The 13,065-nt window shown below is 35.4% G+C and overlaps 1 protein-coding gene across 3 annotated transcripts in view; it reads right to left on the bottom strand.

Moving 5' to 3' along the window:
- Pdxk (pyridoxal kinase) overlaps positions 1-11,507 on the bottom strand; it is a 59,124-nt gene extending 47,617 nt beyond the window's left edge. For 2 of the 3 annotated variants that reach the window (XR_012757928.1, XR_012757929.1), the window contains exon 1: positions 11,094-11,506. Coding sequence is in view for 1 of the 3 variants with exons in the window: in XM_075376995.1 (XP_075233110.1) it covers positions 11,094-11,180 (87 nt within the window). In the remaining 2 variants the exon portion in view is untranslated. Of the gene's footprint in view, positions 1-11,093 lie in introns of all 3 variants that reach the window. The other variant, XM_075376995.1, reaches the window with a different exon arrangement.
- Positions 11,508-13,065: the final 1,558 nt, after the last annotated feature.

Here is a 13,065-nt window from a genome sequence, read left to right as displayed (position 1 = left end):
CGTCAGACATAAAAAAAGTAGTTAATAACGCCCCAAAATATTAAATTTAATATAATGAAATTCTTGTTACCTATATCCAGAAAAAAATTTTTCTCATCAAGTAGATTATAATAATTCTTTTACGCAAAAAAAAAATAGTTTTCTCGTTTTTTTATTCCTTGAGCGAAACTTAACGGCTTAATCTAAAAACGAGAACGGTCTTACCTTACTTGCTTATTACTCTCTATTAACCAAAGCGATTTCACTTAAAATTGTTTACCAAATAAACTGAATGAAACCGAAAAAAATATTTTTTCGAGTTTTTAAGCCGTACTTAATTTTAGTTCGTGAGAAGCATGCAAAAACATTCTAAAAATACGATCTTTTTATACCACTTATCTTTGTTTTATCACTGTATACCGAAAACATTGCAGGGTTTTTATACCAATAGTTTTCCGGTATACATTCTTGTTCATTTTTCTTTAACTTACAATGATTTAACATAACTTACATTGATTGTAACTTAACTTACATTGATTTTGTGTCCTCAAATCCTGCAATCTTAATTAAACTCATTTCCCGACGTCATGCAATGTGAAATTTTAAACAGCGACGTTGAGTCCGGTGACAGTACAATATTCCATTAATAATTTTATATATATATAAATAAATATAAGAGGGGCCATCTTGAAGAAGGGAGATGAATCGATAAGATGTAGCTATCAACCCGATTGATTTTGACTGTCGGTTCAGTACGAGTAGATAAGGTGGCTGTAGAAGCGTATTTTAATATAGTGTAAATTTACTTTCTATAATTTATGTACGCTAATCATCTGATTTAGTAATAAATAACTGTTATTTATAAAAATTAAAACTAATTATCCAGGTTAGATAACATTAGAGTAAAATAAAACTGTATAAATATTTTTTTGTTTGCTAAAGAATTAAAACTAAAAGTAAAAACGTACTTGTCTGTTTAAACAATTAAAAAAAAAACGTGATAAAATTAAGACTTTACGAGGAGATTTTATAATTTATGAGAATTTAATTTGTTCAAATATGACTTCAAAAAAAAAACAGTTCTGTGGAGGATATAAAAGACAGAATATAATTTTGCAGAAATTATATTATATTACGTGATTAAATACATAATCACATATTATGTGCACGAAATTTGATAATAATTTCATTTAATTATGACTATAAAGTAAACAAATTTTATAAATTTCAATAACAAGCATTTCTTCAAAAGAAGAATAAAACGAAACAATACCTACTAAAAAAATTTGATTTTTAGAAAATTACTTTTTAAAATATTCAATTTATGCATGACTAAAAAGAAAAGTGTGGTGCTCGCTCTAATTATAAAGATACTTTTCTTTTTAGTTATGCAGAAATAGAATTTTTTTTTTAAATAAATTTCATGAAAAATATTTTTTTTTTACCTTATAGTATGAATTATTTAGTTTCTTTCTTTTTTGCTTTGAAGAAATGCAAGTTTTGAATTTTTTTCAAATAATTATTAATCAGCAATAGTTATTTTTTTAAAAAATAATTTGTAAAGTAATTAAATTAACCATTACTACACTACAGGAAGATTGCTACTGGTCATCGACCAGTTAATAGCGGTAAATAAATTAATATAATTACATGAATTGTAAAAGATATGGTCAAAAAACTTACAAAATAATAACCAAAAAAAATTTATATGGCGGAATATTCTTTCATTGTATTCTACAACAAACGAACAAATTTTTTTATTTTAATTATAGTAAGAACATTGAAGTCAGTTTCTCTTAAAATCCACTGACCCCGTTTAATCCTACAATTTGTCACTTTCAGAGTCAACTCTATGTTATGCTAGGTGATAATCCGTAGAACTAAGAAAACTGAAAGCCCTACAAAAAATTAACAATCACATAAAATACAAAAATCTAAAAAGAAGTAAGTTAATCTTCTTCAGAAGATTAAATAAGAGAGATCAGAAGGGTGGATTTTGAATTGAAGGTCATAAATTAGAAATTTCTTTCAGAAAGAGAAAGTTGAAACTGATATAAGGTGCATCGAACAACCTCAGGAAAACGAATGAAGATGAATCAACAAAACCAAAATTAATAGTTAACAAATGGACACACACTCAAAGAAACATGAAACGTGTTATGTTTTCTTGTTAGGAAAATGTAACAAGTATGTTTTTCTTTCCCCAGAACTTCCCAAATTCTTCAGTAATTAAGAAATATAAAACAAGATAATGAAATGCCTCACTTTCACAAATATGTGGAAATTTGCTTCAAAAAATTTTTTTCAGGCCATTTACTTGTATTTAGATTTTCATTGGCAATGGGCCAAAATTAAGATCTCCTAGAAATATATTTTTGATATCTTGAAAAAGTGTATTATTTATTTACAATTTTTATAAACAGTTTAACCACACTTCAACAAAATCTTAATAATTACAAATTAAATAAAACATAATGCAGTAAACAAACTGTTACCTACTAGTCAAACTGTAGCTTAATGAGATTAGCTGTTATACATTAGATACCGTCAGACCTGACAACAGACAATCATTTCTAAAAATGTCATAACCAAATCCCAAGAATAACAAGCATCCTATGTCATGGGCTTATTAGAAACTGTAAAACCGTTTCTTATAAAAAAAACTATTTCACCTTCACAAATAATACTGCACCAGCACACAGAGCCTGCCGAAAAAAAAATATATTCAGCTCCGCAAATGACAACTTCACTCTGTACTCTACATGGGCAGACCATACATATGTTGAACATCATTATTTTCAGGGAAAGTGATTTTGCCTGTACTGTTTTTTTTCCTACATCCCTGGGCCGGACATCCAATTAAGTATACTCGGCCCAGGGACGTGTCCTTGGAGGAGGTCTCCCCATCCACCGGCTTAACATCCGGCACGACAGGTCAACCCCCCCCCCCCCCCCGGTTCTGGATCTTTTGTACCTGCCTCTAATCCCCGGCGGGGGAAACAGGGCCCGGCTATGCCGTTCCCCGCCCCCCTGCCAGGAACCGGGTCTCGGTCATTATGCCTTGCCTCAAATCAAAGGTGCCAGCACCAAGGGCGCAAGCACCCCCAGAAAACCAACACCCTCGGCCGGGTCTCGGTTTTAACTTAACCCCTCGCGAAGGCTTTCCCATGGAGTCCCCGTCCCCTCACAGGAACCCGTACACCTAAGCATACGGGTCCTCCGAGACGGGGCTGCCCATCCTTCCCTACGCTTAGCGCTCTAGTAACCTCGGCATCGATATTCCTCCACCTTCGTACGGAGAACTGTTCTCGCGAAGTTTGCGAACAGTTTCCAGTTATTTTCAGAGGCCAACATCCACTCCACAAGATTTCCCGTCACAATGCGTTCATCTACTAATCGTTGGCGGTGTTGCGCCCATCTATGGCACTCGAACAGCGTATGTTCGGCATCATCTACGCCCTGACAATATTCACAAACAGGCGACTCCTTCTTACCAATTCTATTCAGGTAGGTGCTGAAACAGCCAAGGCCAAGACATTAATCGGGTAATGTGGTAATCCATATCACCGTGACGCCGGTCCAGCCAGTTATCTAATTCACGTATTAGTCGACTGGTCCACTCTCCTACTGATGACTCGTTCCAGACCGTTTTCACTCATTCCTGACCACCTCTTCTGCTTCAATTTTATTATGACCAGCCGCCCTTAGCCTCCTACCTTTGACTTGTAGGTAAATTGGCGGAACTGATGCCAAAACACATAACGCGTTGTACGACATTGTACGGTAACCTGCCGCTATACCTAATAGCGCCGCCCGATGCATACTTGTCAGTTTTTGTCTGTTTCTTTGTATATTTACAGCATCAGCCCATATTGATGCCGCGTATAGTACAGACGACACCATCTCAGACGTGATGAGCCTCCTTCTTGACGTTCTAGGTACTGTGTGTCCAGCAAACAGCCCCCTGATCGCTTTTACTGTCGACGAATCCTTCTTGCATACCATTTCTATATGCCTGCCAAACTTTAGATTCTTATCTAGCATAACCCCCAGATATTTTGTGCTAGTAACTTCAATAATATCCTCTTCACGGATCGCAATGTTCACACCGCGAAGTCTCCGTCTACCCGTGAAGAGGATACACCTACTTTTGGTAGGAGACACCTCCATACTATTTCTCGCTAGCCACTCGTCTATCAATCTAAGGAAAAGGTTAGCCTTTGCCTCCACAGCGTCTAGCTCCCGATCTTCAACCAGTACAGCAACGTAGTCGGCATATGCTACGATTGTAACGCCGTCTGGAGAATTAAGCCGAAACACGAAATCATAAAAGACGTTCCAAAGCAGGGGTCCTAATACGGATCCCTGCGGGACACCACCAAAAATCTGGTACCTCACCGTCCCCTCAACCGTGTTGACCTCTGTCCATCTGTCACTGAGATAACAATTTATTTGATTAATCAAATAGTCACTTATATTCATTCCTCTCAACGCTGCCACTATAGCCGACCACGGAACGGACCCAAACGGATTCTTTATATCAAGCTGTATCATGAGCAGTATCCTTCTCGTCCGCCAAGTGCCCTGTCGGACCTCCGTTGCCCATCGCACCACCCTATTTATTGCGTCTACCGTCGAGCGACCCTTACGGAAACCGTATTGCTCACCGTGCAGGCTGTTGTTTCTTTCTAATTCTTCTTGCAGCCTGATTGCTACAACGCATCCAATTCACCGCACAAATCCCTCCATTTATCTCGTTTAGCCTGTTTGATAAGGAAATTCAGTCTCCTGCGAGCCGTCCTATAATCTTCAATCGCTATTTCACTTTCAGTCGTCAGACCTACAGGCGCTCTCAGCCTCTGGGCCCTCCGTTTGCACCGCTGCAAAACTGTCCGTTGGTCAGCAATCCCTTGATTCCACCAGTACACAGAGTATTGTTTAACAACTCTGACCGGCACATTAGAGATCTCCCCAATGATTTTCTGTAGTATATCGGGATTTAGCCTCCTGACTTCAATAATTCTTTGTGCAGATCTCTCTACAACTATCCGCACCTGTCTCTCAGTCAGCCTGCGGATGGGATTCCGCAAAGTAGGAGCTGCCAGTGGGTTCATAACTTCCAAGGATACTGCCAAATGGTCACTACCGGTCTCCTCCTCCAAAACAGTTAAAGTGGCTAAATTTAGGGGCATTCTCCCATCTATTATCACTAGGTCTAGGATGGACTCATGTCCTCTAGCTCTAAAGGTTGGCGTTCCGTTGTTTAGGCATGTAGTGCCAGTGGCCGCTAGAAAATCCTCCAGGGCTTCACCTCTCGCATTGGTAGACTCCGCACCGGCGGCCATAGTCTTACAATTAAAGTCCCCCAAAATGATGACTCTCTTGAGGGACTGCATTATCAGGCGTTGTAGCTGAATCATCCTGTTCTGGTATTCCCCGGTAGACACATTTGGACTAATTTATATACCAAATATCACATAGTCATCCAATTCGATGGCCAGAGTTCCCTCGGCTCTGAGGTGAAGGCCGAATCCCCTGCTTCCCGTGGCTCTTCTTATAGCCACATTTCCAACAGTGTCAGCCATCCACTGTGCCCTAGCCACCGAACAGACATTCGGTTCGGTTACCACGATGAAATCGTATCCACCTCTATTGGCGATCTCCTCCACCAAGTCATTGGATAGGAGACTTCTGTTATTGTTAACTAACAATACTTTAAGCATGCCGCTTGGTAGTCTACACTCCTTGTTCTGTGCGTCAGGCTTTTGCAATCAAGACATCTGGATGCCTCTCTGCATTCCCGGATACGAAGTCCAGCGCCACCGCAGATATAACAGAGATTGGTTCTGTCCGGGCCCTTACAGTCTCTGCTACCATATCCAGTGCCCCAACAACGGTAGCAGCGCTCTCCTTCTACACGAATGTAGGTCCTACAATGGACCCAGCCAACTCGTAGTCTTGATGCCACCAGCTTTGTGGCACCTGTATGTGTCGTGATGACGGTGGCGTTTTTAGTGTCACCATATGCTTTCCTGAGGGAGGTGACCTGGAATGTCTCCCCCGCGCCGACAACTCTGGAAACCGCTTCTCTCACCTCCTTTTCGGTTCGTGTCTACGTCGAGGTCCTTAATATGGACCACAGTCCTTCTGTCACCCCTAGAACGTAGGTCCACCTGAAGTTCTGCTGCCAGATCTCTCAGAAGAGTGGTGAGTTCTCCTGCCTTCTGCGCCCCTTTTATCCTCACCTCTAATTCTTCATTTCGGCCTTTCCGGAGGGAAAGGACCTCGCCTGCCTCTTCCTGGGTGACTTTGTGTTTCATTGTTCTTAACAGGTCGGCATAAGTCTTTCCCTCAGCCTTAATAACGATAGTCTTGCTATCAGTTACCGGTGGTGTGCCCCTTCTGGTTGAAGCCGATCTTGAGCGAGCCGAACCGATTCCCCCAATCTGGGCAGGACCATCTTCGGAAGCTCCTTCTCTTTTCTGGTCAGATATATGATCAATTTCCTTATCGTTATACCCGCGGGTCCCGGTGGAAGCACGAAGACCGGAGCCCTAGTTTTCACCACGACTCGTTTCAACGCCCTAAGGAGAGTGGCGGCTGTAGCGCGGTCTCCTGCTGATTAGTCGTAAAGGACCGTGTATCTAGTCCAATTAGTAGAAACATTATCTTCGTCTAGAATGGTGGTATTGTCTATGCTGATTGCACCCGGTTTAGCGTTAGCATATTTGCCGCTAGCAGCACTAGGTCTCATTTGCTTGTTCAAGTCTATAAAATTACATCTGTCAAGAGCTATCAGATTGAGTGTCAACGGAAGTCACTCTATTCATGGCCCATGTGGACCAGCGACCAGGCAATCTATCGATTAATTGTTCGTCGGTCAGTTCTGATTCAAGAATGTCCGTCAATTCTTCTGCCCTGGAGTGTTCGGTCTCTGTCCCCTGTGATTTAGTATCCACGTCAGTCATTGCGTCACTAAGAGGCTGAAAAACTTATATATCTCCGTCAGCTCCCTCTCATGGACCTTTTGATGAGTCACCATAGACTTGCCCAGATTTTGTCTAAACGTTATAAGGGCATGGCCCAGCCTATAAGTGAGATCCCACAATGTAGGGGTAGTCTCTTCTTCCTCGGAGGAACTGGCTCTAACTCGTTTAGTCCCTTTGGGATCCGCTGCCTTCCATCCTTTCTTCTCTAGGGGGCCAGAAGGTCCGGAAACACTTAATTCCATCCCCTCTTCCATAGGGAAGGAATTAAAAAATCACCAGTATTTTTATTGAACTCTCGACTCAATTCCAAGTCCGTAGATACCTCACTCGGGGGTGGTGGTGGGGGTTTGGGTAGTGTGACGGGGGGGACGGAAAATGTATGATCACGAATCTGTCCTCAGAGAAAATTCGGAGGGGCGGGGGGTCTGTATAATATGTATCCGACCAAAAGTGCCCCCCAAAAATTGGGTGGATATGGAGGCCTATGGAAGGTATTGGTCTCGGATCGGATAGATCCGAGAGGATTTTGGAAAATATTGGTCAGGGAAGGAGTTATTAGGAAAGGAACATCCCCCTTATAAAAGCCTCAAACACTTAGAAAAAAATTCTACTAGTATAACTTTTTTGTTGATAATTATTATCGACAACTACTATATAGTTGTTGTTTACTACAACAGCCGTGACGTCACAAACTTGTGGTTACTTGTCCGTTGATGTAACTTATTTTCACTAACCTCAACGGCCAGTTTAACATTGGCTCTTATGGAGAAAAAAAGTTACAACAGAAAAAACGTAATTACAGCACAGTCCGGTCACCAAAATTCACAAAATTTAACACAATTGTCCATTATCCTTACCTCGAAATGATTCACACTTGTCCAATAAAAAAGCCGCAAAAAACCAAACCAAAAACGAATAAGACGCAGAGCTAGAAATACATGTCCACTCAGGCTGAGTATCCACACTCGACTTGCCTGTACTGTTTGTACCTCAAATGCTTTATAACCATCAAAACCAAAATAGCAGAACAGATAATATAAAACAAGCTCTGTTTATGTAGAAACAATGCATTATAATTATACCTGTCTCCATTCAGTAGCAGAACAGTTAAAATCAACAATTAATATATATCACTATAAATAAAAAATAATAAATACCATAGCTCCTAAGATTAAATATGTTTAACTATTTTTATTCTCTGTTTCATTATAAAATTATAATTCACCTCAAACCGCTACTCCCTCACTCCAACTTCTTGTTTGTCTTTCCCATCAAAATTTTCTCCTTTTACTTCCAACTCTTTAGGCCTTCTGATGGATTGAATTAATCTTACATGGTAGCTTATATAAAAGTTATTCTCGTTAAGTTTATGTTTTGATAAATAACACAAATGATAAGGTGTAAATAAATAAATGTAAGTTACTGTTAAAAATACATGTTACATAAGAAAATAAGTACTTATTCTATGAGATGAATCTTCCACAAACATGAAAATAAAATAGTCCTTGTTTCCCCCCACAAAATGCAGTAAAATACAGAATTTATTTTAATTATGCTTTTACTTGTATACTTAATTTTTTTATAAAAAAAAAAAAAAAATAATAATAAATGGATGTATTAACAGCTTATCAAAATACATAATATATGCAAAATACTGAGATATATCTGAGAATAAGAGGAAGAAAAAGAGCTCCATTTTGCCCCTTTTTAAATAGTTTTCAGCTTTTTATTGTAATGAGTTTTAAAGCATTTGTATGATTTTTATTGTTCTTTTCATGCATTATTTACATTGTATAACAAAAACATCAGTCATACTCATTAAAAGCTTTTATTTCTTTTTTTAAATCTTAGTTTCTGTAGCAAAAAGAATATTTCTGTATGAAAAAACCACTATACAGCTGGCCTTCTGAGCTAGAATGGCTTAGCTGGAATGTGAATCTTGACTAAAATAGTGCAGATTAATTTCATAAAGGTCATTTAATTCCAAATTAAATGAAGTGTTTGGAGATTACAATTCAAGTCATTTTTAAAGAAACTCTATGACAAAAACTTTACAGATTTTTGTTTGACACAAGAATTCTCTAGTTTTCTGGGCTGGGAATCAATTAAAAAGAGTCTGGGGTTTGATCTCTTCAAAAGCTAAGGAGTTATGAAGTTTTTAAAAATTCTAGTATAGGTTTTCAGAAAAAATGGCACTAGGAATTTCTGAAAAGTACAACAAAAAAAATCTGAATAATATAAAAATCATTTGAATTGGCAAAACTTAGGCCAAGAGAGTTTATGGTTAAAATTGAGAGAAATCAAAAAAAGTAAGAAAAAATTATTATTAATATGGGTTATCACTTCTTAAACATTTACTTTAATTTTTTTTTTTTTTGTAGAACAATTAATTAAACAATATTTTTTCCTTTGCATTGTTCAAGGTTTTCCCATGGTTTACTCAATTCTTCAAGGCAAATGCTGAAGCAGTTCCTTTTTATTATATGTGGAACAGCTGATATACCCTATACCATACCTGATATATCATATATAATCCACAAAGTATAATTATTTTATGATCTGTATAAAATATCTATTCATTTACATCCTCAGATGAGCAAAAGTCAAAAAATAGTATGAAACTTAATGAATAAAACGAATGCAATTACCCTTCCTAGGTCTTTAGGTCTTAATCTTATATTTTATTTTCATACAATATTATCAATATAATAATAATTTTTTTTATGAATTTTTCACTTTTTGTAAGAATGAAATCATGATATAAAATAAATACACAGAGATAGAATTAAAAGAAAAGAAATACTTATAAAAAAAATCTGTTTTTTCAATGTATTAAAAACATCAATTATAACTCCAATTCTAAAAAAAGAAAATGACAAAAAAGAACCGATTGTGCATCAATATTAATATTGCTGTACCTCAACGGTAACTGAAGAAATAGTTATTTAATTATTGTTTTTTTAATTTAATACTATTTATGTACACTCAATCTGAGCTTTCAGATAACTAGAAAACTAGCAAAGTAATTAATTATATATTCTGCAAATATACCTAAGAGTTAGTCTTGAGTAATTGTGCATTTTATTCAGAATTCTCAAAAGATTATACTCCAAGGCACACTGTTAGTTGATTTTTTCTAATGTTACATAACACTATTTCAAAATATTTAAATTTGTGATTTAATGAACATAAATTTCAAAATTAAATTACAAACTAGTACCAATGATTATGGCCTTCCATTAAAAATAATAATATATGATTTTGAGCCATAGACATTTGAATCCAGTTCATAATAATTTTGGGTACATAATCAGCATAGGCCTGAAGCAGGTGAATATTACTTTCAATCAATCTGAAATCTGTCCTAAATTCAATTAATTATGCAATTTTGGAATACCGCTTAGTGACATTTTTAGGATACTGAGAGAGTGGTAGTAAAATAAGTTAAATTTAGATTGTCATGAAAGTTTTATTGAGCTTAAAATCATGAGCCTCTCATGTTTTTACAGTCAATGTAAAATTTTACAATCTCCCAAATAATGCTTGGCTTGGTCCTCAGAAAATTTAAAACTGAAGTTTAAAAATACTATAAGCCAAGGGTTTTTTTTTAAACACAAATAATAAAGCCTTTTTAACTTCGTCTTGTACAATATACAACATCTAGCTGTCCATGCGTTATAACTTACTTTTTATGGTTTGTTTACTTTGTAACATGTGATCAAGAGTAATTGATTTTATTTATATTATTACACATGCATTAATACCTTTAACGATTCATTGTAAATAAAAACTTTTTAATAATGTTTCTATAAAGAACAGTTTTCTACTCGAGTGAAAAAACATATACACTAGATCTTAAATCCAGCTAATTAAATTTAGCTAGTAAATTTCTTTCTCAAGGTGAAATAAAATTACATTCATGAAAACAATGATACTATAAATTTATCAATGAAAACAATAAACATAAACTAACAGTTTTAATTAAACGCCTGAAAGATTACAGAAACAATTTTCTAATACTCCCTACGATTTCTTTTCACATTTTCGTCTTCAGCATTTTTATAATAAAAAAAATAATAATAACACACAGTAATTTTAACAGAAATCTATTCCTTTTATAATTACCTGGAGTGGAAATGTGGCGCTTTTATTACCGACATAACCTGAAACAACATGACTCTGAATAGATAAAACTCTCCAATTTTGACTCATTCTTTTTATTGTTACAGACTGATTTTTTAACAAAGCGTAACTAGTAATATAACCACACGCTAAATTTTGTTTACTGTAAAACAATTTCTTTAGTATACTGTTTACAATTCAAATGTTAATTAAAATAACCAAATTATCGCTTCCGTGTACAACTTTCAGAAATAAACAATTTATCAACGTTAAAATTTAATATAACACAACTACGTTATTAATAGTTAACGCTTAAAACTCTAAAATAACAAACGCTGCAAACATTCGAGCTCAGCTCAATTGAGTGAATAAAACGCGAAGCATTAGCTCTTAAATACTATCACGAGATCCACCACTTATGTCATTGTTATTATTACTCTATTAAAAGCAATGCATTGTGGGAACACAGATTATTTTGACCGTCTAATTTAAAACTACTGAATTTTTTTATTTAAAGTAACTATTATATAAAAATATCGTTAATAATTTTTCCAACATTTGTAGAATAGCGATAATAAATCATACTATCATAGTCAATAACAAGTCATCTATCTTATTTCACAGTCAGTATTGAAGTTTATTGTTATATATTAATGCCAAGATGAGCATCATGTACACAGTGTAATGGTGAATTTTACAACCTGTTTTTAAGATATCTCACTAATGAAATATAGGTTATAGTCATCAGTAAATCCCATGTAATTTTTTTTTTACTGACTTTTCTAAGAAAAATACGGTATTACTTTTGATCAAAGCAGGGGTATTGGGAGTGAATTGAATTTTCTGTATGTTGTGAGGTATGAGGAGTACGAAAATACCATTCACCTAAAATGTTTTTTTATATATTTCCTTGGACCTATGTATAAAATTATGGCACAAAACTCTCCTAATCTATCAGATCAATTTTAGATATGCTATAATATTATAACTGAAGTTATGCATGTGAAAATGATATGAAGATTGGTTGAGTCGTTCTTCAATTATGCTCAATTTAAGGTTAACAAAAGACAGGTTGATGTGACTGTTTACTAATGTATTTTTCATATACGCTTATGCAATGACTCAGTGGTGTAAGTTTATACTTAATGCTTCTGTGTAGGGCTCTAGGGTCTACTCATTAAACAAATGTATGAAGTGCTTTATACATTAAAAATCAGTGCGTTTTGACTGCAAAATAATGATTGTGTCGAAAACAATGTTGCAGAGAATTTCCCAAGTTTTTTTTTTTTTTTAACTGATGAATTAATTCATCACAGGAGCTCACACTGAAGCTTATGTGAGAGAATATGAAAATTGAAATTTTTAGCGAATGAAAAATGCTAAAACTTGACTGGATTTGAACCCAGGACCTTCGGATGAAAGGCTGAGGCACCAACATTCTGCCACGGAAATCTGCAGAATTTAATTTATTTATTATATGTTTAATTTATTTCTCTTGTAGAAAAAATTCTCACGTTTTTAGTGGTTACCAATTACTGATTAATTGAGCTTTAAAAATAGATTTAAATAACTTATTCAAGACATGATAGCGACACAAAAAATTACTTATTTTCCTATCAGAAAGATTTTTATTAAACCATCTGGAATTTCCCATATTAAAGATAATAAGGCTAGATTAAAAGAATGAATGAGATCCAAGCTCCAGTTAAAATCAAACAAATTATACTGTGTCAAACAAATTACTCTTGCATATTAAAAAATGCATTTTTTTCCTAATAAAATTATTATACAGTGTCGATAAATCTTTCCATGATTACAAAAATTTATTACAAAAAAATTATTACAGTTACAGCTGTGCGGTTTGTGGCAAAAGAAAGAAAAAATTATCAAGTTTTTTTTTATATTGGTTTGTTGCAGGTAGAGACAGAGAAGATGGCATTGTGGTGATCAATTTTTTATAAAATGGCGTCAATCC

This window comes from Lycorma delicatula, chromosome 10 (genome assembly GCF_047948215.1).
Source record: "Lycorma delicatula isolate Av1 chromosome 10, ASM4794821v1, whole genome shotgun sequence".
Lineage (NCBI taxonomy): Eukaryota > Metazoa > Arthropoda > Insecta > Hemiptera > Fulgoridae > Lycorma > Lycorma delicatula.
The sequence above is the reverse complement of the archived record's forward strand: the minus strand, read 5'-3'. Positions and strand labels throughout refer to the sequence as shown.